The sequence below is a fragment of the Rhinopithecus bieti genome, unplaced genomic scaffold, assembly GCF_001698545.2.
Source record: "Rhinopithecus bieti isolate Rb0 unplaced genomic scaffold, ASM169854v2 scaffold_23868, whole genome shotgun sequence".
Classification (NCBI taxonomy): Eukaryota; Metazoa; Chordata; class Mammalia; order Primates; family Cercopithecidae; genus Rhinopithecus; species Rhinopithecus bieti.
The window spans coordinates 670,914-698,882 of NW_016811202.1; the positions used below are offsets into that span (position 1 = coordinate 670,914).

Genomic DNA, 27,969 nt, shown 5'->3' on the forward strand with positions numbered 1-27,969 from the left:
AAGTAAGGAAAGAAACAAGGTCAGAAAGTTAGTTGGGAACCAGATTACGTAAAGTCAGAGAGGCGGTAATAATAACTTTAGAGTTTACACCTAGAATAAGAAACCACTGGAGGACTGTGAGTAGAACAGTGATGTAATCTATACACTTTTTTCTTTTCAAAGTGTTTTATTAAGATGTTTCTCACAAATTAGAGAAAAGGTTTTTTTAATCAATGGCAATAAAATACAAATTCCTATTTTATAACAGAATAGTGAAAAGCACCAAAAAAATTTTGCACCTATGACTCTAACAAACTCAAGGGTTCCTCGTTCTCAGTTCTTTTAAAGTATAATCTGATAGAGTATTCAAAGCTTTCAGAAAGAGTACCAAATTTATTACTTCCTGAAATGTTGTATGAATAGCACTTTTATTCCTCATATGTTCAAACATATACTAATATACCATCTCCACTGCCTTAAATACAAAAATATTCATCACAGGCAAGTTTTCTACTGCAAATAGGCAAAGAATATTAACTATAATCTATAATACTGTCTCCTTTTTTAAAACAAGATACTAGAACCAAAACACTGTAGAACAAAAATGTTACTAATTTAAGAACCTACATCTTAACTTCAGATAGCATCAACTGTTCAACAATATTTTAAAGGTGTTTCTATATAAATTCATCTACCAGTTTGGGTTTTCTTTATTACGGAAATGTATGAATAGTACCCTGGATTACATCCTTGCAATCTGGGCATTTGCTTAAAGGTGTATATTCTTAGCATACTACCGGATGACAATAAGGAATAAATACATGGAAACTTCTTTGTCTGTAACTACTTTGTAAGTTCATTTTTCTTGCAACTTCCTCAATTGTTCTTCTAGTGACAGATCTCAAACATCCTCTGTTGGAATATACTTTATGTACTTTTCCACTGATATCAATTTTTAGTTTGATTTTCCTTCTTTTTTCTTTTTCTTCTTCATTAGAAGTACTAACACAATATCACTGGCTACTTTATAATTCTCTCCAATTGTTAAGGTTTTATGTTGAACTGTCTGTTTTATCAGGCAGGATAGAATAATACTTAAAAACTGACATTTTGGAATCAACTAGCTTAGGATCAAATCATGCCTTTATCACTTACAAACTATGAGTTCTGGGTAAGATATTAACTCTCAGTTTCCTCAGGTATGAAATACAGCCCGTATTAGTACTTACTTTAGTGTTAGTGTGAGGTTAAATGAGATAAAGCTACGTAAAATTCATTTTTAAAATACTCAAATATTAGCTATGATAATGATGTTGGCCAGATGATTAGAAAGTGCTCAGTATAGGATTGCTAAATGAATATGTCTTATCCAATAGTAGTATAAACTGGAATGAAATATCTAAATGATGGGGCACTCAACAATTGAAAAAGTGGCGATAACGGGAACAGGATTGTGAAGGAAGATACCAAAATGGCAAAGAACTGTACTATTTACTGACTTAAACCATTAGCCTACATTCTACAGTAAAAATTAGTGGGTCTGATGGTTTTTTTCACATCTTATAAGAGTTTGTTTGCTTTATCATATCTTCAACATGATCAAAACCAGCTCTCATTACAGATAGGCCAGTTAAAAAACCACCTTGGGAAGGCTCCATGGTTCAGCTAAGATGGTCAAGGATAAGACTATATCCTAAGGCAATTTTGGGTGGCTGCTGCCTGATCAAATAGAAGTTTTAAGGTCAAGGAAAAATAGTGAAGAAGAAAATGACTAGGTACTGGAATCAAAACTGAAGGCTCTGGGCAGCTCGGAATGATATAATGCAAACAGATTGAAAACGGCCACTGAAATGTGACAACCCAACCCAGAGAGGAGATGGTAGCCAGTGCATGTTCACCAAGCATTCTGTCCCAGTAGGAAGACTATGCTTACCCTACAACAAGATCAACTTGATACTTTTCCTTGGGATAGGGAGACCAAGGATTGATACCTGACGAAACATAAAATCCTTTCCCCACTCCGTGAGAAGCAGTATGGTAAAATGGAAAACAAACCGTATCAGGATTCAAGAAGTTCTTTCCATTAAACCCTCTGTTCCTTAGCCTCATAACCACTGCTTTCACTTAGGCACCATATTCTCTTACCTTTACAAATCCTTTACAAGTCTTCCTCATTGCTTTTTGGGCACCCAGTCTTGCCTTCTCTAATGCATCTTTTATTATAGCCCAGAATAATATGTCTTTTATCTTTTTAAAAATATTATAAGCAGACTGCAAGATATGGCAGAGAGAGAAGACTGGCAAATCCTCTCCCCAAAAAGCAACTATAAATCTGGACAATATTGACAAAAACCATTTCAGTTCCCTGGAAATCCAACAAAGGTCAACAAAATACTGAGAAGTGTTCATGACTGATAAACTCCTGAACGTTGGGTTAAAAATAGAATCTCTGGCATTCTGGGTAAGGGATGCTCCCCTCCATCCCAGCCCCAACTCCAGAAGTGTGGGGGTTCCACCAGGGCAGACCAGGGTATAACTGCATAGTCCAAGAATATTCACTTTCTGCTGGAGATGTGGGCAATGCCCAGGCCCATTGGCACTGTCATTGGAAGTGACTTCCAAAGATGGTAGTGGCAGAGGGCCAACTATGCAGTTCTACTAGCCTGAGGTTACAGTCCTGAGTAGGGCAAACTAATTTCTGCTAAGGCTGTTCACAGGCACAGCAGACACTAGAAAAGCCTCATGCTAATCACACATGCCTGGCTGTGTGCACGCACATAAAAGATTAAAAAGAGCCCAACAGAAAGTAAAAGCTGGAACAGACTTGAAAAAGGCCTAAACAGTAAATGCACTCCCCTACCTATACACAGATCCATCAGTAGAGGAAAGAAGCCTTACAAAGTTGAAGTTTTTGAGCACCATCTCTGTCAAATCATTGGCTAAAGATTCAGCTAAGCAAACATAGAAGCAATCTCTGGAAAGCCAGGCTGCAACAAAACAAAACAACAAAACCACTACAAACAAACAAACAAAAAAACAAACAAACAAAAAAACAAACACTAAGCAATGAAATCAATGACCACAGATAGAGACTATTTCACAGATTTATCCCTAGTAAGATAATAAAAAACCAACAAATAAACAAAAAAGCTAGCAACTTTTTTTGGGGAGGGGGCTATCAGTATCCAGAATTGGTACAGAATATTATCTAAATATTGAATTTTCAACAATAAATCATAAGATATAGAAAGAAACAGGAAAGTATGCCCTAGGGGGAAAAAAGCAATCCACAGACACTCTCTGAATGTCCCCAAATGTTGGCTTTAGAGAATAAAGATTTCAACTCAGATATAAATACATTCAAAAAACTAAAAGAAACAATGTTTTAAGAGTTAAAAGAATGCATAACAACAATGAATCAAATTCTCAGTAGAAATTACTTCAAATGAACCAAATGGAAATACTGCAGTTGAAGGATAAAATAACAAATGAAAAACTCACCAGAGAGCTAAACAAGGGATTCTATATGGCAAAACAATCAATGAATTTTAAAATGGAGGTCGAGTGCGGTGGCTCACACCTGTAATCCTAGCACTTTGGGAGGCCAAGGTGGGCGGATCATGAAGTCAGGAGTTTGAGACCAGCCTGGCCAATATGGTGAAACCCTATCTCTACTAAATATAAAAATAAAATTAGCCGGGTACGGTGGCACGTGCCTGTTGTCCCAGTTACTCAGGAGGCTGAGGCAAGAGAATCGCTTGAACTCAGGAGGCAGAGGTTGCAGTGAGCCGAGAAAGTGCCACTGCACTCCAGCCTGGGCGACAGAGCAAGACTCTGTCTCAAACAACAACAACAAAAAAGAAAATGGACCCATAGAAATTATCTAATATAAAGAACTGAGGTAAAAAAGTTAAAGTAAAAAACAGAGCATCAAAGAATTGTGGAACAACATAAAGCACACCAGCATACATATAATAAGAGTCTCTGAGGAAGAAAAAAAAAAAAGCCAAAAAATATTTAAAAAAAGAATAGATAAAACTTCCTAAATTTGATAAAAAATATTTAATCTACAGATCCAAGAACCTCAATAAATCCCAAGTAGGAAAAACACAAAAAGATTCACACCTGGCTGGGCACGGTGGCTCATGCCTGTAATCCCAGCACTTTGGAAGGATGAGGTAGGTGGATCACTTGAGGTCAGGAGTTTGAGACCAGCCTGGCCAATATGGTGAAACCCCATCTCTGCTAAAAATACAAAAATTAGCTGGGTGTGGTGGCACGCACCTGAAATCCCAGCTACTCAGAAGGCTGAGGCAAGAGCATTGCCTGAACTCAGGAGGTTGCAGTGAACCAAGATCGCACCACTGTACTCCAGCCTGGGCGACAGAGCGAGACTCCGTCTCAGTAAAAGAAAAATTAAAAAAAAAAAAAAGACCACCTAAACGCACAGTCAGACTGCCAAAAGCTAAAGCCAACATGAAAATATTTAAAGCAATTAGAGAAAACTGACATCACGTACAAGGCCAATCAGTATGATTAACAGCTGACTGCTGATCAGTATATTTTAAAATAAAATAAAACCTCTGATCAGAAACAATGGAGGCCAAAAGGCAGTGGGATGACATATTCAAACAGCTGAAATTTTAAAAAATTGCCAATCAAGAAATCTATACCCAAGAAAACTATCCTTCAAAATGAAGATGAAATGAAAACATTCCAGATTAACAGAGAAAGAGAATTTATTGCTATCAGACCTGACTTACAAGAAATACTCAGAGAAGTCCATCAGACTGAAAGGAAGTAATACCAAATAGTAACTCAAATCCACAAGTAATAACGGAGAGCAGAGGAAATGGTAAATATGTAGATTAACATGGAACACTCTAAAAAAATACTTTTTGTTATTTCTTCCATTAACTTCTTTAAAAAACATAATTGTATAAAGCAATTGTTAGACTTCCAACATATACAGTACATACACGCACATACACACATTCATACACATTCGTGTATATGAATGAATGGCAGTAACAGAACAAAGAAGGGGCAGGGAATGAAGATATATTGGGAATTCAGTTACTATTAATGTCAAGTAGATTGTAATAAATTAAAATGCATAAGACATAAAATAGCCACCAAGAAATACAGTTTAAAAAAGAATTTAAATGACACAATGAAAATATTAATATAGTGGGGGAGGGGGGAGGGATAGCATTAGGAGATATAGCTAATGTAAATGACGAGTTAATGGGTGCAGCAAACCAACATGGTTTGTTACATATGTAACAAACCTGCACGTTGTGCACATGTACCCTAGAACATAAAGTACAATAAAAAAAGAAATATGCAAAGTAAAAAAATAAATAAATATTAATACAAAAGAAGGCAGTGAAAGAGGAATAGAAAAAGTCAGAATCCATACAGAAAATAAATAGCAAATGGGTAAACATTAAGTCCATACCTAACAAAAATTACATTAACATGAATAGTCTAAATACCCCAATCAAAAGGCAGAAATTGTCAGACTGAAAAGAAAAAAAGATTTGACTATATGTTGTCTACAAGCGACACATTATAGATTCAAATACATGAATAAACTGAAAGCAAAACAGTAGGAAAATATGTACCATGCAAACAGTAACCATAAGAGCCAAAGTGGCTATATTAACACCAAAAAAAAGACTTTAGGAGAAGTATCATTTGAGACACAGAGACATTTCATGATAAAAAGTCAAAACAACTGATATACCAATTCTATCAATTATAACAATTATAAATATAACAACACAAACATATGTACACCTAACAAAGCAGTTTTGCATAAACCAAGAGATACTGGAATTAAAGTGAGAAAGAGACAATTCTATTATAGTTAGCAATTTTAATTCTAGTTGGAGATTTCACTACTCCACTCTCAATAATTAACTGAACTAGAAGGAAAATAAGCAAGGATAAAGGAAAACACTGACCTAACCAACATATAAAGAACATTTCAACCAATGTCTACAAAGTATATATTCTTTTCAACTACACATGGATCATTCTCCAGGATAGACTATATGCTGGGGCATAAAACACATTTCAATAAATTTAAGAAGACTGAAATCACATAAAATATACTATTTGACCAGAGTTGAATTAAATTACAGATCAATAACAGAAAATACATTTTTTCAAAGAAGATATATAAATGGCCAATAAGCACATGAAAAGATGTTCAACACCATTATCCATTAGGAAATCCAAATAAAATCACAATGACATACCACTTCACACCCACTAAAATGACTATAATAAAATGACAGACAACAACAGGGACAGGCAAAGATATGCAGAAACTGGAACTTTCATAACTGCTGGTGGGAATGTAAAATGGGCCAGCATTGTGGAAATAAGTCTGGCAGTTCCTCGAAAGGTTAAACATAAAGTTAACCACATGCCCCAGCAGTTCCATTCCTTAGGTATATACTCTCAAGAAATGAGACTACACAAGACCTTGTACGTGAATGTTCATAACTGCATTATTCATAATGACCAAAAAGTGGGAACAACCCAAGTAGACATCAATTGATGAAAAGATAAATAAGGCCGGGCACGGTGGCTCACGCCTGTGATCCCAGCACTTTGGGAGGCCAAGGTGGGTGGATCACCTGAGGTCGGGAGTTCAAGACCAGACTGACCAACATGGAGAAACCCAGTCTCTACTACACATACAAAATTAGCCGGGCGTGGTAGTGCATGCCTGTAATCCCAGCTACGCAGGAGACTGAGGCAGGAGAATTGCTTGAACCCGGCAGGCGGAGGTTGCGGTGGGCCGAGATCACACCATTACACTCCAGTCTGGGCAATAAGAGTGAAACTCCATCTCCAAAAAAAGAAAAAAAAACCGAAAAGATAAATAAAATGTAATGTATCCATACAAGGGAATAAGATTTGGACATAACAATAAATGAAATACACCATACTGATACGTGTTACAACATAAAGTTCAAAGCTAAGTAAAAGAAGCAACACACAAAATACTACATGTTGTATGAGTTTATTTATATAAAATGTCTAGAAAGACAAATTTACAAAGACCAAAAGCAGATCAGTGGTTTCCTAGGGTTGAGCATGGGAGTTTGAATAAATGGTAAAAGGGTACCAGGGAACTTTTTCAGGTGATGGTGGCACAATTCTACAAATTTATTAAAAGTATTGAATTGTTTACCACCCATGAGCTTAAAATTCTAGTGAGCTTTTTAGTACCCCAATCATAAATATGAGCAGACCTCTGAATATGCAAGGAAAACCTCTAACATAAAAGTGTGAAACCAAAACAAATGAGGCAAAGGGCCACCTGGAAAAACCAGACTAAACAGGGAGGAAAAAACACCCAAAGAAAGCCTATCATTAACTTCCTTAAGAGAAGAAAATATATCAATTCTGGAAATAAGAATGCTATATATTTTCTTAAAATAAAAAAGTGCTTGAAAATCAAACATGAGAACAGAAATGAAAAATTAAATTGACTGAAAGATGAAGTTGAGGAAGTCTCCTAATTCTTCAGAAAACAAACGCAAGGAAAATAGAGGAAAAATCCTTTAAAAAATGGAGAATCAGTTTAAGAGGTCCAAGATCTAGGGCTGGGCGTGGCGGCTCATGCCTGTAATCCCAGCACTTTGGGACGCCGAGGCGGGCAAATCACAAGGTCAGGAGATCGAGATCATCCTGGCCAACATGGTGAAATCCCGTCTCTACTAATACACAAAAAAAATTAGCCGGGAGTGGTGTTGTGCGCCTATAGTCCCAGCTACTCGGGAGGCTGAAGCAGGGGAATTGCTTGAACTGGGAGGCGGAGGTTGCAGTGAGCCGAGATCGCGCCACTGCACTCCAGCCTGGTGACAGAGTGAGACTCCATCTCAAAAAAAAAAAAAAAAAAAAGTCCAAGATCTAAATAATGGAGGTTCCAGGAAGAGAGAACAAAAGAACCAAGGGGAAGAAATCATCAACAAAATAATTCAAGCAATTTCCTAGAACTGAGGGTAGAGTTTCCAGGCTGAAAGAGTTCACAAAGCTCCCTGCAGTATAAATAGATGTAAATAGGAATACAACTGTGAAATTTCAAAGCAATGGTGACAAAGATGATCCTACAAGCTTTCTGAGTAGAAAAAAAGATTGGTCATATACAGGGAAGGAGAAATAAAATGGCTTTGGACTCAGCAGTACTGAAAGCTAGATGACAAAAGCGTAATGTTTTCCAAATTCTGATGAAAAAATATGTGTAATCTGCAATTCTATAAGCAGTTAAATTATTAATTAAACATGAGGGTAGCATAGAGAACCCCCCCATTTTGAGACCTGAAAGATATTAAATGTTTACTTTCCATTTACTTTCTTAAATCTACGAGAGGATGTGCTCCACCAAATTCAAAAGTAAACAAAAAATAATGTAGACATGGCATAGAGAAAGTAGGAATACCAACAGAAAAATGCAAAGGGATTGCCAAGACAATGGTGAAGGGAGATCGCAGAATGACAACTACTTATTACAAGGCTTTTAGTCCTACTTGACTTTTTAATCAAATACCTGGATAAAATACTTTTATTTTATTTTATTTTTTTTTTGAGACAGGGTCTCGCTCTTTCACCCAGACTGGAGTGCAGTGGCATGATCTCAGCTCACTGCAGCCTCTGCCTCCCTGGTTCAAGTGATTCTTTTGCCTCAGCCTCCTGAGTAGCTGGGATTGCAGGCACACACCACCATGCCCAGCTAATTTTTTTGTATTTTTAGTAGAGATGGGGTTTCATCATGTTGGCCAGGCTGGTCTTGAACTCACCTCAGGTGCCCTGCCCACCTTGGCCTCCCAACGTGCCGGGATTATAGGCGTCAGCCACCATGTCTGGCCAATAAAAATATTTTTAAGTGAGTATTCTCAATCACCATCAACCCCAGAGGTAATTATTATTACTATTTGGTGTTTAGCCTTTTAGAAGTAATCTGTGGGTGGTAATCTTTGATCTACACGTGTCCAAACGTATCTTTATATTGACACCTTATAGTTAAAATATTAGTTTGATTAGGTACAGAATTCTTGGTTCTAAACAATTTGCCTCATCCCTCTGAAGATACTACTGTTTTTTCCACTATTTCTAACGAGATGTCTGATGCTAATGTTCCTTTGGACATGAACTATATTCTCTTTGGAAGCTTTTAAGATTTTTCTCTTTATTCTTGGATCTCTTTTCAATTATCTGACTTGGTCATTAATAGGCCCTTCATCTGAAGACTCATGCCTTTCTCTAGCTGGGAAATTTTTCTCCTATTATTTATTTTTTCACTCTACTGCCTCTGTTCTCTACTTACGCTTGAATCCCCTTGACCAACCCTCTATTGTCATTTATTCTCAAATTTTTTATCTTTTATATTTTATATCATTAATTCCCTATTCACTTATATGCATTTGTTGTTTAAACCTTATAACTTTCTTTTTTTTTTCTTTTTTTTTTTTGAGATGGAGTCTCGCTTTGTCACCCAGGTTGGAGGGCAGTGGCATAATCTCAGCTCACTGCAACCTCTGCCTCCAAAGTTCAAGTGATTATCCTGCCTCAGCCTCCCGAGTGGCTGGGATTACAGGAATGTACCACCACACCTAGCTAATTTTTATATTCTTAGTAGAGATGGGGTTTCACCATGTTGACCAGGCTGGTCTCGAACTCCCAACCTCAGGTGATCCACCTGCCTCGGCCTCCCAAAGTGCTGGGATTACAGGTGTGAGCCACCGTGCCCAGCCATAAATTTATTTCTTATGTTTTTAATACTAAGAACACTCTTTCCTCCTCTGGTTGCTCTAATAGCAGGGTGTTTCTGTAGATGCAACAACTATAGATCCTCTCTGAAAATATTAGATTTTTTAAAAAGTTATTTCCTGAATTATCTATTTCCTCTGGGGTTAATTTTCTTTCCTTATCTTGGTCCCTCTCTTTAATGTTGTGCTTCTCTCAAATGTCTGGAGATCATTGGCTATTCATTCACATTTATAAGTGAACGACAGATTAGTGTAATTAACATTAGTTTTTCTGAAACTTATGTAAGTCTGTTTTTCTACTGTCCTCTTCTGAATAGAGGTCTGATACGATCTGTTCATGAGTTATGGAGAGATGGTTATTGGCAAGTGTTACTTTAGGGTATGTAGGCATGGAAAAGTAGAGATTCCCCTCCTCCCAGGTATCGAAAGTATGACAAATTTACTCTTGGGATAGAAAACTTTAATGTATTTTCCTTCACTGCAGAGCTACTTCTCCTGTTTCCTTTTCTTTATATCTGTGGTAGAATATTGCAGTTAACTCAGGTTCCTCTGTGTTTCTCTCTCAGGCCCCTATACCCACAGCAAGAGCTTTCCTCAAGTAGGCAGTTTACTTTCTCCAGAAAATTAGCTGATTTTAGCTTAGAATCAAATGCACCCGCTGCCTTTTGTGCACTGTAAGGAGGAGGCTGCCCCTACTGTTTCAAAGGTAGAATTAAATTAATTTACCCTTGAAGATGGCCCATGACTCTTTCCTGCTTCTTGTATACATTCTTTTAGCCCATTTTCTCTGGAGCTACTTTCATTTTCCTAGGCATCTTCTCTTACACATACTTTAAGTTGTGGCTTCTTCTGCTCTGATCAATCTGACCTTTTCTGCTTTCTATCTTCCATGAATTCCTCACAACAGTTGATTTACGTCATGCTTTTGTTTTAGAGCATTGCTTTTAATTTGATTTTTAAGAAATCTTTTCTGAAATTAAGAAATTTGAGATAGCAAGAGAGATGGGCACATGAATTCAGTTTACTATCTTGATCCAATTTCTAAAGAAATCTAAGATGCTAGTTTAGACATTACATATCCAACTACATCAATCTTCTATTTAAAACACTCCCTCAGCTCCAGCATAAAGTCCAAGCTCTCTGGCCTAACATACTGGATCCTTAACCCAACTTTTGTTCATGCTGTCCATCACACAGGAAAGCACTGCCTTTTTCTCTGCCTGGTATCATTACCTGATGCTCACCTAACACTATATTATAAATCCTTGTTTACATGTTCTGATTCATCACAAAAATTGTGAGACCAAGAGCAGAGATCTTACTAGTCCTTGAATTCTCAGCACCCAAAGAACCTATCATGTGGTAACTATTCATTTTATAAATGAGAATCAGGCATTAAAATGCCATGGAATCTTAAAGTCAGATCTCAGACCAGTGAACCACAGATAACAGAATTTAGAGCTAAAAGGGACTTTAAGATTATGTTTGTTAAACGAACGTTTTAAGGCCCAAGAACTCTGCAAACTTCCTTGTACTTCAGAGCAGAGTAAATCACTCCATCAAATATAACCCCATTGTACATTATTCATGCCTTTCTTGCAGCCCTTCTCTCCCCAGTCTATCATTAATTTTTTTTCTCAAGGATTAAGATAGTGTACATTCATTTTTGTGTCACCTGTACTTTGGCATAAAGAAGATACTAACTCAATATTTAGGGTATGAGTGAATACATGAATGCTTAGGAGAGCAGAATTTTGTGCTGGTTTCTACTACTCACTCAGTCAAACGTAGAGAGTGAGTCACTTAATCTTTCTGAGTCTTAATTTCTTAGGCAACAATTGTATTTGATTATTTCACAAGTGGAATCATCTGTGTGAAACCAATATGGAAAATAATGACATGCTACTATAATACAAAACATTTCTTCCATGTAAAACTAGTAAGGATAGGCCGGGCGCGGTGGCTCAAGCCTGTAATCCCAGCACTTTGGGAGGCCGAGAGCGGGCGGATCACTGAGGTTCAGGAGTCTGATGACCACTCTGGCTAACACTGGTGAAACCGCCGTCTTCCTATCTAAAATACAAAAAACTAGCTGGGCGAGGTCGGCGGGCACCTGTAGTTCCATGCTACTTTCCGGAGGCTGAGGCAGAGAATGGCGTAAACCTCGGGAGGCGGAGCTGCAGTGGTTCTGAATCTTCGGCCACGTGCCTTCAGCCTGCAGGCTAGAGCGAGATCTTTCCGTCTCAAAAAAAAAAAAAAAAAAAAATAAAAACAAAAAAACTAGTAAGGATATATAGAGCACTGAGCTAGTGCTGGACAAATGTTCTGAATTGAGGGAGAACAATGTCCTTGACAGTCTTAGTAGTTTTAATTGTAGATACTAAACCAGTACAAGTTTTTACCAAGCAGGTGTTATCCTCCCTGCCATATGGCATGAACCCCAGGGCTCTTCCTCCTCAATAACAAACAACATAGCTACAGCTTTACTGCAGTCTCCTTTATAAGACCTCAATGACATCTTTTTTTGTTCCTTGCCACAGTGAAAAGAAACCTAAACTGGGATTCAGAAGACCCCAGTTCTAATGTGGTTCTAATTATAAGTCTTCAGGAAACTCTGTTTTTCTGCCTATGAAATGGAGATGACAATACTTTGTACATAGGTAATTGTGAGGCTAATCATGCTTATATAAAGTTTTTAACACAGTGCATCGTAGGCACTCAATATTGATGGCTATCACTCTTCCCATAAAAGCATAAAGACATTTGAGCCACGAAGCACAATTCGGCTTAGAGCCTCTTCTTCAATAATTTACTATTCAAAGATCCTGTATTTGCAAATTCTTTCCCATCTTTTAATTACATCTCTTCCATTTGATGAAAGGCAGCACGAAGCGGGGGAAAGCAGTATAGGCTGGGAATCAGATGCCTATTGCCATTAACTCTTTTCCATTTCAGTTTTATCATCTATAAGGATAATAACTTACCTCAGTAAGCTCCTGTGAGGATTCAGAGAGTCGGTAAGAAAGGATCCAACAGGTTGCAAGGCACTGAACATGTGAATATTGTTTTTTATAATCAATAAGTGTAAAAATGACTCAGAATAAACCAGTACCCACGGTGGAAGCATGGTTCAAAGTATTTTGATGGTGACTCGGTATTGTGTTAGAACTTAACCACTCTCCTGCTTAAGCTCTTCAAGCTTCTCATCACCTTTAAGATAAGTCAAACTCCTACATGATTTGTCCCGCTTACCACTACCACTCCTCCTCATCGCCCACCTCTACTTCCTTCACAATTCACATTCTAGTCATAACAAACCACTTCGCAGTTCCCTGTGCAAGTACACCTCATGAACTTCTTTGCCCACACACATGCTATTCTCTTTCTGTGTGGAATATCCGCATTTCCCCTTAATCTTTGCTCTAGATAACTGACTCAGTCAACTCAGACTTTACCATCAGGAAGCTTTCTCTGACACATCCAACCTTTCATTCAGTAAATGTTTACCAAATGCCAAGACTTGCCAGATGCAAATGATAAGACAATTAACAAGTCAGAAACAGCCCCTGGCTTCATGAAGGTTAGCATGCTGCACTATAATTGTCTGTCTGTGCCTTCAAGCACAAACGGGAATCATGAAGAATTGGCTGCTCGAGACTGGGAGGTTCTTAGGTATTGGGACATGTCTGACCATCTCTGTAATGTCACTTATTCACACCGGACCTGGCATAGTATAAACTAGGGCTTTTGCAAATGTTTAGTAAATCAATATGGCATAACCACCTATGTACAAGAGACATCAGATGTAAAAAATAAATGGCAACCAGGTGTGGTGGCTCACACCTGTAATCCTAACACTTTGGGAGGTCGAGGCAAGAGGATCACTTGAAGCCAGGAGTTTGAGAACACAAAATGAGAATCCCATCTCTACCAAAACTTTTTAAAAATTAGCTGAGTGGGCCGGGCGCAGTGGCTCAAGCCTGTAATCCCAGCACTTTGGGAGGCTGAGACGGGCGGATCACGAGGTCAGGAGATCGAGACCATCCTGGCTAACACGGTGAAACCCCGTCTCTACTAAAAAATACAAAATCTAGCCGGGCGAGGTGGCGGGCGCCTGTAGTCCCAGCTACTCCGGAGGCTGAGGCAGGAGAATGGCGGGAGCCCGGGAGGCAGAGCTTGCAGTGAACTGAGATCCGGCCACTGTACTCCAGCCCCGGCAACAGAGCGAGACTCCGTCTCAAAAAAAAAAAAAAATTAGCTGAGTGTGGTGGCTTATGCCTATAGTCCCAGCTATTCAGAGGGCTGAGGCAGGAGCATCACTTGAGCCTGGGAGTTTGAGTTTACACTGAGCTATGATCACACCATTGCACTCCCGCCTGGACAACGGAGCAAAACCTCGTCTCTTTAAAAAAAAAAAAAAGGCAGTATTCTCTTACATGCATCGCATTTTATTATTTATAGGACCCTTTCAAATACATCAACATCACATTTTATCCTTGTAATTGCCCTGGGAAATAGAATTTATAAGTTGAGAGAGACACAGAGATCCTCTAGTTTAATCCCCAGCCAATTCTTCATGATTTCTGTAACATCCATTCGAGTGTCAAAGCATTCATTACACCTTCAGAGGACAGAATGAATGACTTTAAATGAATAAAATCTGTTCCCTTCAACAATTAGTACTAATCTTGGTTTTGCAGACTCCATAGACCAAAGAGGAAATTTTCTTCTAAATGTAGGTATCTGAAGACACGTCCAGGTAAGGGCAAAGTATATCATCCTCATTTTATTGATGAAGAAATTGAAGCTCAAAGAGGCAAACTGACTTTCCCAAGGTTCAAAGCTACAAATTTAAAAACTGAGCCTAAAGCCGTATCTTCTGGTTCCAGAATTTCTAGAACATTTTACAACTATTATGAATCCATAAAATTAAAATAAGAAAATTATCACAAAGAAAGAATTTCTAGGACATTAAAGCTGAAAGGGACACCCACCCCTATTTATTATATCTAATTTCTTTATTGGATAGATAGGAATTCTGAGGCCAAGGGTGCAGGAGTGACTAATATGAGTGCCTCCCAGCTCAGGCTCTGCCTCTGCCACACCGTCTTGATCCTTACCTCCACATCTGCCCACATCAACATAGAGTAAATACTTACCAAGGCATTAGAAGAATTATAATCCTCAGCTGACTTATCTGCACAGGAAGAAAGACAAGGGACTTAGTCAATAAACAATTACAGTTAATTCTTTCTTGACAAAAAAAGAAGTCTATCTGGTCAAGCACATGCCAGATTCAGAGAATAGTAATAGTATGACTGGTACTACAGGCTAGATATCATGCTAAATGCATTATATATATCACCTTCTTTAATCCTCATTATGGCTCTGGGTACTGTTATTATATCTACTTTTATTGATTTGGAAACAAGTTCAGAGATGTTAAGTACAGTTGTGTGTGGCTTAGCAATAGGGTATGTTCTGTGAAATGTGTCATCAAGCAATTCTGTCATTATGGGAACATCATAGAGTGTACTTACACAAACCTAGATGGTATAGCCTGCCACATACCTGGGCTATATTGTATAGCCTGTTGCTTTCTAGGATACAAACCTGTACAGCATGTTACTGGAGGCAACTGTAACACAATGGTAAGCATTTGTATATCTAAACATAGAAAAGGTACAATAAAAATATAGTTCAAAAGGTAAATAAAAGGATATATCTACATAAGCACTTACCATAAATAGAGCCTGCAGGACTGGAAGTTGCTCTGGGTGAGTCACTGAGTGAGTGATGAGTAAATGTGAAGGCCTAAGTAGGACATTACCAGTATACACTTAGGCTACACTAAATTTATTTTAAACTTAAGTAATCACTAGGTGATAAGAATTTTTCAGCTCCCTTATAATATTATCAGACCACCATTGTATATGTGGTCTGTTGTTGTGGCACATGACTGTTATCTGTCCAGGGTACACACAGGTTAAAGAGAGGAATTAGATTTGAATTCTGGTCTCATTCTAAATACTATGCTAGAACTGTATCCACATCATCAGCTATATCACTGTCAGGCTTAAATAGCTAAGAAAATCTGTGTTCTAAAAGAAAAGGAAAGAATCCATAGCACCACCCGAGTCATCCATGCCAAATCATGGCCAGTCTCCAGCTTCAGCTTTCATAAAGGATCCTTCTATATCCATATATACTGCCCACAGGGACAAAAGGACTAAGGTTGAGGAAAAGACAGGTATAAATCCTGTCAAGTCTAATTAAAGGTAGGGTCTTGTTTTCCAAGAATAGAATCAAGCTCCCTCAATGAAGCAATTACCATGTTTCATTGATTCTGAGAGGTACATTTTTCACATTAAAGTCTCTGAAACAGAGGTGTGTTCTACCATCAAAAGCATGTTATGGTTTAATTGGCAGCTTTATTTTCCTTGATTGGTATGGAAATAATTGTGCATCTTATAATCAGTGGTATCTTAGACTTCATAAAATATGAGAGACCCAATGGAGATCTTAGCAAGAAATAAATTTAAAGACCAGGTAATGTCTTCAGTTTTGTTCTTTAATTCCCATGGGTCCAAGAAAAACTGACTTTGCCAATTCACCACTAATGGAATTGAGGAGGAGAAATATTCTACCAAATCCAATATATTTCTCACCAAGAACCAAGCCCAGAGAATGTACAATCCCAATTCCATCATATAAAAAGTGCCAGATACAGCTTCTTTGACCCTACAGCAAATCATGAACCCACACAGCAGGAAATAAGGCAAGCTCTGACAACATGTTCTTATAACAAATCCAGAATAGCTAGCAGTATTCTGGAGAAATAAATTCAGGATATACTTTAAGCATAATTCATTTGTTTTTTCTTGTCCAGAAGACTATCAACTTTGGCAGAGTACAACACTATGCCTTCACTGCACTACCCCCAACTTTATGTACTGCTAGTATTTTTGAAGATTGGGTATTTTGGTAATAAGTATACTTGTTATGTCATATAAAAAATAAGTAAACACTCCCTTTAAAGGTGATGAACTATATATCAAAATCAAATTCCAAAGCACAGAATGACGGAACAGAAAGTACTTCCAGCACTTTCATTTACAGATGAGTAAAATGAGGTTCAGAAAAGGAAAAAGATTGGTTCAAGGTCACATAAGTCATTGGCAAAATAGGGCTAAGACCCAGCTGCGTTGTCAATCTCATCTACTTTTTCCCTATTAGATTAGCTACTAACTGGCATAAAAAATTAAGTGTTGCCGGGCGCAGTGGCTCATGCCTGTAATCCCAGCGCTTTGGGAGGCCAAGGTGGGTGGATCACAAGGTCAGGAGTTCGAGACCAGCCTTGCCAATATGGTGAAACCCTGTCTCTACTAAAAATACAAAAATTAACTGGGCATAGTGGTGTGCGCCTATAGTCTCAGCTACTTGGGAGGCTGAGGCAGAATTGCTCGAACCCAGGAGGCGGGGTTGCAGTGAGCCAAGATCGTGCCACTACACTCCAGCCCGGGCCCGGGTAACAGAGCGAGACTCCGTCTCAACGAAAAAAAAAAAAAAAAAAAAAAAAAAAAAGGTGTTGAAAAAACAGAAACACTTGACAAAAAAAAAATTAGCATGGAGGATTGTGTTTGGGTCATAGGCAGCAAAGGAGTTAAAGGCCCAAGTCAAAATACATTTCCATCATGTATCAGCTGACTCACTTGAGGTATGTCATTTAACTTCTCTGAGTCTAATTAATTTCTTTGAGTATATAAAAGGAGGATAATAGTCCTTGCCCTGCCAATCTCCTAAAGCCATCATAAGAATCACATGAGGGAGCCAGGCTCAGTGGCTCATGCCAGTAATCCCAGCACTGTGGGAAGCTGAGGTGGGCAAATCACTTGAGGTCAGGAGTTCGAGACCAGCCTGGCCAACATGATGACCCATCTCTACTAAAAACACAAAAATTAGCTGGGTGTGGTGACACACGCCCGCAGTCCCAGTTACTCAGGAGGCTGAGGAAGGAGAATCACTTGAGCCCAGGAGCACAGGCTGCAGTGAGCCAAGATCGCACCACAGGACTCCAGCCTGGGTGACAGAGCAAGACTCTGTCTCAAAAAAAAAAAAAAATCACGTGAGGTAATTCACATGTGAGCATATACAAATTAAGGTAGTATTATCATAACTAATAGTATGAGAGGATGGCAAATAGGGAAAGGAGAGATATGACACTTAAAAAAACCTGTGCCAAATATGCAATTTTTCCTACAGTTGGCCCTTAGTCTTCAACTTACAGAAAATTAAAATTCTGGCATACATCTATATATATACATGTGCACAAATTTGTACATACACAATTAGATGTACACACATGTATCTGTACATACACACTCAATATTATTCATATATGCATGCACGAATGAACATACACATAATTACCTGAATGTGTATGTTTATACATATGTTCGTTCATGAATACCTGAGTGGACTTTATCTTTGTTCATGAATACTTAAGTGGGCTTTAATTCCAAATATATGCAAACCCATAGGGCTATGCCTCTGCTTACATACACACTTACATGCCACTAGCACATATCTACATACATACATGCAGGAAAGATCCTTCCCAAGACTTAGCCACTGAGGTTTTCAAAGACAGTCTCTAACCTGATGTTTCCATGACAAATTCCTTTAACATAAACTCTAATTTCCTGACTAGAAAACTTTCCCACTCAGTAGCCCTCCACCCCAATTCCTCCTTGAAATGACTCAGTCCCTCAATGGAAGAAGTGAGACAGACTCAGTGGGGCCAGACGAGAGGAAGGAAATACTGCTGGGCACATGCATGGCCCTCTCCTGGGCACCACCATGGCAGCATGAGTGAAGCTGCAGCCTATCATCTCCACCATCTGTGCCCTTGAAACAAGCCAGATACTGGCTGGGGAAAGCATCCTTCAAATTCCCTAGTTCATCCTGGTTCTCACCTTCCCAACAACACTGCCATTTGAAGGAGGCAACATGAGTAAAGAGCCTGGAAATTAAAAGATTAGTCCACTATTAATTTAACATATTAGAAAGGCCTTCTTTGGCTCTCACACCTGCAAAACAAGGGAAAGTTGGTCCTCTGTGGAAGGAGAGCCTCCAAATAACATTATTAGGGGCAAGCAGTAAATTCAAAAGGTGAAGGTATAGGAATTAGGAGACCTGGGTTCTAATCCCAATTCTGCTATTAAAACATTCTGAAAATATAGTCCCTTCTACCAAGGGTACATCTAAAGAAATTTATTATTTAATGGCCTGTTTTCATTTAACTAATAAAATTAGTTCCCTGAGGAAGACATACATTAGTGTTACTAAATAACTAATAATAATATTAACAATAATGATGATAATGATAGCTACATTTCTATGGTGATGTTTTACAACTTATAAAGAACTTTCACATCTGTCAGCTCACTTATTTCTCACTGTAACCTCTTTTTTTTGAGACAGGGTCTCAATCTGTTGCCCAGGCTAGAGTGCAGTGGCGTGATCCTTGCTCACTGCAACCTCCACCTCCCAGGCTCAAGTGATCCCTTCACCTCAGCTTCCCAAGTAGCTGGGACCATAGGGATGCACCACCACACCTGGCTAATTTTTGTATTTTTTGTAGAGACAGGGTTTTGCCATGTTGCCCAGGCTGGTCTCGAACTTCTGACCTCAAGAGATCCTCTTGCCTCAGCCTCCCAAAGTGTTGGGATTACAGGCGTGAGGCACTGTGCCCAATCATTTCTCACTACAGCCGCTTGAGATAGGAATTATTCCCATTTTGAGGTGCAAAGAAATGAAGCGACTGTTAGAATCTAGTAAGGGTCAGAATCTAGACCTTCTAGCACAAAATCTGTGTTCTCTCTATATAGTACCATACTATTTTTAAAAAAACATGTGCAGTGTCAGAGTGAAGACTCAAGTTTGATGCAAAGTCCATCATCTTGGCTGTCAAATTCCAAAATTCCACGTTAGTTAAAGTGCCACTTCCACTCTTTCAACTACTTTGTTCTCTCATCCCAGACCAATAGGCATGTGAGTTTCCCCATCCAGATTAAAACCATCTCTTGCTGAGACTGCCCTGGACACAGTTTTCATACCTGTAAAGCTCATGTATTTCTGGCTGTTGGATGTCTTCTTTGAGTTGTAAAACTCCAACACATCCAGAACAGCCTGCGGGTTTTTCTTCTGCTCCGACTTAGTGATATTTGATGTCTGAAGCAAGCGGGCCCACTGCTCTGGCATTCCCTATAAGAGAGACATACAAGACTAACAGGAAGGCACAGTCACAGCGGACCCTGAAAGAACATCAGAGCTAACTCTGACACTTGCTAGCAGCAAAAGATGCATTTGTTAGTCATTCCTTTCTCTCTATACCCTCAGAGTTTACATAAGCCTCTTTTATAGTATCTTTCTCATTGTGTTAGTCATTTCTTAAGATGTCTGCTCCTTCACCAGGCTATACCTCCAGGATGGTAGGATAGGATGTTGTTTCTACATGATCAGTGCCCCACACAGAGCCTGCTACCAAGCCTACCACTTAACAGAGGTTTATTATTTAAGGAATGCAGATGGAAAGGCTTCTCTGGATACAATTTTAGCGATGCAAGTGTCCCACTGATGAATGTGAGAAAATTGTAATCAGGGTCTCAGGCAAAGATAGAAGCACCAGGAAGATGAGAAAGGGTTAAATCTAACAGTGCACAGCCAGAGCTCTAAAAGACTAAAGACCTTTCTGTGACCCAGGACTTACCGTAAACTCCCCTGTGACAGCATCAAAACCAACATGAATTGTGTGTTCAAAATCTGAAGGGAGAGAAATCTCTGGCCGCTCTTTCTCTTTCTTTTTATTTGCTGCAAGAGAAACAGGGAAAAGGAAATACAAAATAGGAACATTATTGTTTTTAGGCTTATTTTAGCTCTTTATTGCGCTGTAGTTTCCTTGAGAGGGCAAAGTCTATCTATTAATATTTCACATATGTTGAAGACCCCAATTACGGACCTGGATTGGAGCAGATACTCAATGCATGTTTAAATACTTAATTTCCTGTTGAACTAAAGTAAGATGGTGGCTCATGCCTGTAATCCCAGCCCTTTGGGAGGCCAAGGAAGGCAGATAGCTTGAGTCCAGGAGTTCAAGAGCAGCCTAGGCAACATGGCAAAACCCTGTCTCTACAAAAAATACAAAAATTAGCTGGACATGGTGGTGCACGCCTGTAGTGGCAGCTACTTGTGAAGCTGAGGCAAGAGGATCATTTGAGCCCATGATGTAGAGGTTGCAGTGAGCCAAGATCATGCCATTGCATTCTAGCCTGGGTGACAGAGTGAGGCCCTGTCTCAAAATAAAATAAAATAAAATAAAATAAAATAAAATAAAATAAAATAAAATAAAAGGAGAGGCAAAAAGAATGTGTGTCAGAGTTAACAGTCCTGGTTTTACCAGTAACTACCCAGTTGATATAGGGTAAGTCTTCTTTTTTGTGAAGCCCTCCTTGATCTCTAGGCTGGGTGGTTCTTTACCCTCTCTATTCCTATAGCACCCAATATATGTAATAGTAATTGACTACTATAAGTGTTTATCTTCCATACTAGACTGAATTCTAAGTGCAGGGGCCATGTCAAATTAATCACAGCTTCCCAGAGGCTAGCACACACCTGGCACAAAGTAGGTGCTCAGACAGTAAGTGAAGAAAGGAAAAAATGACCAGACATTTACCTCAACTGGGCAAGGAGTTTAAGAAATTTTTGTGGAGACACAAAAATTCTCTCCAGGGCAGGAATAAATGTTCCTTTCAGCAGCTCTGGCCTGACTTTCAAAACACTTGTTCCCCAGCACCTGTGAACCTTATTTTAAAATCCTGTTGTCTGGGAGCTCAATACACTAACCAAAAGAAATTCTGACCTCCACAGACCCAGCATAACCCTGATAAAAGGTAGCAAAATGAGAAGGAAAACACAAAAAGGTCTAGAGTTCAAGCCAGTTTCACCTCTACCTTATCATAATGCGCGCACACGCGCGCGCGTGTGTGTGTGTGTAGAGAGAGAGACCAAGATCTCTGCTGTCTCATCTAAACAAGGGCGAGTATGAGCTAGATGATCTTAAGGGTCCCTCAAGCGTCTACATTCTGTGAGTCTATGAAAACAAGAAGCTATGCCTTCTCAAAGCTCTGCAGTTAAGATTCCTTCCTGAGACAGCATTCCATAGTTTTAAATAGGTATTTCATACATATCATGTAATACAATCACCACAATCCTGAGGCAAGTTTTACTTGCAGATTAGAAAATTTGGGAACAGACTTGCCTACAATCATTAAGTAATTAAAATCCAAAAAGTCTGGCATCAAAGCCAAGGTTCTTTACATTCTATTTTACCTCCCCTAAAACATTTCAAGTTGAATCAAGAAAACATACTTCAGTGTAATAAGAAGAAATGACATTAAGAACTTGCTATATATACAAAAATGATGTCAATATAGTATTTTTCTTCATTCTTACAATCCTACGAGATAGATATTACTACCGTCATTCTTACAATCCTATGAGATAAATACTACTACTGTCATTTTACACACGAGGAAACTGAATAATTTACTCATACAGCTACTGAGAGCTGGGATTTGAACCCAGGTCTGATTCCAAAGGTTCATTCTTCAGTATCTTAATGAGAACCATTTGCCTACATTCCAAGTGCTAGGGTTTAAGCTATTTATGTACTTGGCAATTTCCCTCTCAGAAGCAGCTGCTTTGAGAAAGAGAAGGCTAAGGGGTATACCAGGGCCCCAAGTCAAGCAGTCCTTTATGACATAAGTCCATCTGTCTTTCTCATAGCCAGAATGCACTGGAACATGTGGCAGGGCTTTGGAACTACTTTCTGTTTCTAAATTCCCTCTGATCTAGTCACTTAGGGAAGTACAATTATATTTGTGTTTTATTTCAATTTTTATTTTTTATATATATGCATGTTTATACATTATTTCTATTACATATAATTGATATACTATATAATACATCACAGGCATGAACTGTCAAATGCAGAAGAAACTTTGGTAAAGGAGGCCCAAAAAGAAAGTTAGCTCAAAGCATGAGTAGTTTACAGAAAAGAGTTCCAGGGAAATGGAATCATTTAATACATGAACATACAGGGTAATGCTAAAGTCAGCTCTGCTGCTACTGAGCACTCTTTACCCTGCAACCTTTGAATATACCTCACACTTTCCCACCTCCAAGTTTTTGCTCGCTTTTTCTTCTCCTTGTTTGGAATGCTCTCTTCTCCTTCTCCCTATCTCAGCCATCTTTTAAAGACTGGCTCAGGTCCCACTTTTTCCAGGAAGGATTTCCTGACCTTTCTTCTTCCTGTTAATTCCCAAGACACTGAGTCTGCTACACCACCAAGCATCTAGTCATTTCCTGTCTTATATGATTCCTTGCCAGTTTAAAAATCCAAAATGTAAGCTTCTTGAGGACCAAAATTACCACTCCAATTACAATCACTATACTTCTGAATTTCAATCCAGCACATGGCTTACTGGATTGAAGAACACTCTAGAAAATACTAGGGAATGGCCAGGCGCAGTGGCTCACGCCTGTAATCCCAGCACTTTGGGAGGCGGAGGCAGGCAGATCACTTGAGATCAGGAGTTCAAGACCGGCCTGGCCAACATGACGAAACTCCATCTCTACTAAAAATACAAAAATTAGCTGGGCGTGGTGGCACGTGCCTATAATCCTAGCTACTCAGGAGGGTAAAGCACGAGAATAGCTTGAACCGGGAGGCAGAGGTTGAAGTGAGCTGAAATTGTGCCAATGCACTCCAGCCTGGGTGACAGAGTGAGACTGTGTATCAAAAAATAAATAAAGAAAGTATTAGGGAGTGATTCTAGAGACCATGTAATCCCATTCCCTGAGGAAAGAGGCCCAGGGAAGTAAGTTGACTTGTCCTGATTCACAGAGCACATGACTGTAAGTCCACCTGATCAAGTCTTTCACTCCTTATTATACCCAGATCCCTACTGAGATTTGACTGGAATCAACTACTAACTGAAATAACAGTTTAACATAGTAGAGTACAAAAATAGCAATGACTTGGCTGAAGTGGGAGAGGAGAGAAGTAAAAGGAATGGGGAAATCTAGGGGGCAGGATTTAGCTTGGGTACTGTGTAATTTTTTTTTTTTTTTTTTCAGACTTGTTGCCCAGGCTGGATGGAGTGCAATGGCATGATCTCGGCTCACTGTAACCTCCACCTCCCCGGTTCAAGCAATTTCTCCCTGCCTCAGCCTCTCAAGTAGCTGAGATTACAGGCACCCACCACCACACCTGGCTACTTGTTGTATTTTTAGTAGAGACAGGGCTTCACCATGTTTACCAGTCTCAAACTTCTGACCTCGGGTGATCCACCCACCTTGGCCTCCCAAAGTGCCGGTATTACAGGCATGAGCCACCGTGCCCAGCCTGGTACTGTGTAATATTTAGACTGAGTATTCACCAGTTGGGGATCACCAGCAGAAAACAGGATTCAAGAGGCAGGAATACAGAAGAGAAATGGAGAAGTCATACAGTCCTAGAGCCACCCGGAACCCAATTAATCCCTTCTGGGAAGTAACAATCATCCCCTTCACCTGTGTACAGCCCTTCACCAAGCTCTGCCAGTCATTGTCTCACTGGCTCATCACCACAAACCCAGGAGCTAAACAGCTGAGGTCAAGGAATTAAAAGAAATTTCTGTTAGTGGAAAGAATCTCAGAGGAAGGATTCAGTATTATGTTTGCCAGTAACTCACTGGGTGACCCTGGAAAAGTCTGAGTTTCAAGCCTTCAATCTGCAAAATAGGACAATGGTGCATGCTCTGTGTGCAGATGAAGGTAAGTAATAAACCACCTTTCTGGAGAAGATAATACCTGAAAGAAGTCATAAAGGATGAACAGGGGTTAGCCAGACTGAGATGGGAAAGGGCATTTCCAAAAGAAACAGAATAAGCAGAGGCCAAGAGAAGTAAACAGTGTGATCTTTCTTCCTTCTTTCCACCTGTTCAGCAAGTCAACCAAATTTCATAAATCTTACCAGATTCACAAAGCACATGATTGCAGGCAGGAAGGCACTATGAGCTTCAGACTGAGGGAAGACACAATGGAGAAAATAAAGCAAACCCAGGATCCTGATGGTCCCATATCCCAGGGTTATAGTATCCCTGGGACTACTGCTGCGGAAGCAAATTTTTTATGATGACTAGAAGTATGTCTGCAGGAATCTGGTGAAAACTCATGTCTACACAAAAACTTGTATGTGAATGTTCATAGCAGCTTATTCATAACAGTCAAAAAGTGAAGGCAACCCAAATGTCTCTCAAGTGATGAATAGATAAAATGTAGTACATCCATATACTATTATTCAGCCATAAAGAGAAATGAAGTCCCGATCCATGCTACAACATGGATGAAACTTGAAAACATTATGCTAAGTGAAAGAAGCCAGTCACAAAGGGCCATATACTGTGTAATTCCATTTATATGACATGTCCAGAATAGGCAAATCCATAGACAGAGAGTAGATTAGTGGTTGCCAGGGGAGAAGGGAGAAATGAGGAATGACTGCAATGAGTATGGGGTTTTTTTTCTGGAGTGATGAAAATGTATTGAAGTTAGTTGTAATGGTTGTACGATCTTATGAATATACCAAAAACCACAGAATTGTACATTTTAAGATGGTGACTTGTATGGCATGCGAGTTATATCTCAATTTTTTAAAAAAAAAGTGAATGTAATTTACTACATTAAGAAAATAAAGAAGAAAATCTATATAATCAATTCAATTAATGCAGAAAAAGCATTTGCTGAAATATGATATCAATTGTGATTAGAAACTCTTAGCAAACTAGGATTATAAGGGAATTTACTTAATCTTATAGAAGGTAATTACCAAAAACTCTGGAAAAAATATCATACTTAATTCTAAAATGCTGAAAGCTTTTCCTGAGATTAAAAACAAGAGAAGGGTATTCCTCATCACCACTTCTATTCATCATAGTACTGAAGGTATTAACCAGTGCAATTAGGCAAGAAAAAGAAGTAAAAGGAGGATTACAAAGAAAGAAAAAAAAAACTATTACAATATACAAATAATGTGCTCATGTACATGAATACAGAAAACTCAATAGAAAAATCATGTCTCTGAGTAGCTAAATATTTCAAAATAGAACCACAAAACATTAGAAAGGAAATAACTAATAAATTTGACCATATTAAAATTCTATCTCGCATCATGCCAAGCATCTGTCTAAGATTACAGGGGAATTTACTTAATCTAATAAAAGCTAAAAGCACAGTAGAAGATATTTGTAACATATATAACTGACAGAAGACTTATATCTAAATAAGGATTTCTACAACTATGTTAAGAATTCTTGGCCGGGCGCAGTGGCCCATGCCTCTAATCCCAGCACTTTGGGCGGCCGTGGCGGGCGAATCACCTGAGGACAGGAGTTCAAGACCAGCCTGGCCAACAAGGTAAAACCCCGCATCTACTAAAAAATACAGAAATTAGCCAGGCGTGGTGGCAGGTGCCTGTAATCCCAGCTACTTGAGAGGCTGAGGCAGGGAGAATTGCTTGAACCCAGGAGGCGGAGGTTCCAGTGAGCTGAGACCCCATCACCGCACTCTAGCCTGGGTGACAGAGTGAGACTCTGTCTCAAAAAAAAAAAAAAAAAGAATTCTTTACGTTACAGAAAATATATGTGCTTTGTAAACTAAATAACTTTACAAACATAAGTTGTCATTAATATAAAAAACTGGTACGGGCCGGGCGCAGTGGCTCAAGCCTGTAATCCCAGCACTTTGGGAGGCCGAGACGGGCGGATCACGAGGTCAGGAGATCGAGACCATCCTGGCTAACACGGTGAAACCCCGTCTCTACTAAAAAATATAAAAAATTAGCCGGGCGAGGTGGCGGGCGCCTGTAGTCCCAGCTACTCGGGAGGCTGAGGCAGGAGAATGGCGTGAACCCGGGAGGCGGAGCTTGCAGTGAGCTGAGATCCGGCCACAGCACTCCAGCCTGGGCAACAGAGCGAGACTCCGTCTCAAAAAAAAAAAAAAAAAAACTGGTACGTTTCTCAGCCCATTCATTAAGACAGAGAAACTGTGGTTGAGGTGAGAAAGAGGAAAGAATCATCTTGATTTCATGTATCTAGAGATCTTGGGATTGAGAAAATAAAGTGGGAAAACAAGCTTCCAACCTCACCCATCCCAATTTTAACCCTATCTTTGAACCTTCTGATAGCATGGGAAATGAGGCTGACACTGCAAAATCCCATTGTCTCAGTATAGCCATCAAAGTTTTAGCACAAATCACTGGCCTTTTTTAAAAAAATTATTTTTAAGCAGCACCTCTCATTGGCTCCACTGAGCTAATCTGAGCTCAAGGCAGTAAAACGTTCCAAACTTGGAGAGATAAACACTGACATAGTCCAATGTTAAAATTAACTTTGCTAAACTCTTCCCAAGCTCAGAGAATTCCACTTTGCTTGTGAAAATGCAGCCAGAAAAAGATTTCAAACTAAATGCTGAAAGACTTCTTAGAATAAACCAAAGGCTCCAGATCCTAACCACAGGAACCAGGCTTTCCCACATGGAATTCTGCAACTCAGCATCACCTATTACAGGCCCTCAATTACAGCTTCTCTTTCCAATCATTTATGCATCCCCCAGGCACATACTGAGGCCATGCTAGACAGGTCAGCATTAGGTAATGCCCAAAGACATTCTACCCGCTGGCAGCTCAAACCTCAACCATTATTGCAGCCCACAGATCATTCTTCTTTCTCATCTCCCAAAAATCTCTCTACAGACCCAAAACAACTCCTCTAGAGATTCTGACTCCAAAAGTCTGGATGGAATCCAGGTATCAGTATTAATTTATTAATTATTTATTTATTTTTGAGACAGAATTTTGCTCTGTCACCCATGCTGGAATACAGTGGTGTGATCTCAGCTCACTGTGACCTCTGCCTCCCGGGTTCAAGCAATTCTCCCGCCTCAGCCTCCTGAGTAGCTGGAATTACAGGAGCCCACTACCGCATCCAGCTAATTTTTTTAGTTTTAGCAGAGACAGGGTTTCACCATGTTGGCCAGGCTGGTCTCGAACTCCTGACCTCAAGTGATCCGCCTGCCTTGGCCTCCCAAAGTGCTGGGGTTA

The 27,969-nt window shown here is 39.3% G+C and overlaps 1 protein-coding gene across 8 annotated transcripts in view; it reads right to left on the reverse strand.

The window, feature by feature from the left end:
• Positions 1-27,969, reverse strand: part of PAK1 (p21 (RAC1) activated kinase 1) — a 154,320-nt gene that overhangs the window by 34,155 nt on the left and 92,196 nt on the right. For 4 of the 8 annotated variants that reach the window (XM_017893570.1, XM_017893573.1, XM_017893571.1 and 1 more), the window contains exons 3-6: positions 20,539-20,639; positions 19,886-20,033; positions 14,927-14,964; positions 12,752-12,814 (exon numbers count right to left, since the gene is read on the reverse strand). In XM_017893570.1, the coding sequence (XP_017749059.1) occupies positions 12,752-12,814; positions 14,927-14,964; positions 19,886-20,033; positions 20,539-20,639 (350 nt within the window). The remainder of the gene's footprint in view (positions 1-12,751; positions 12,815-14,926; positions 14,965-19,885; positions 20,034-20,538; positions 20,640-27,969) is intronic. The other 4 variants (XM_017893574.1, XM_017893576.1, XM_017893577.1 and 1 more) reach the window with 2 other exon arrangements.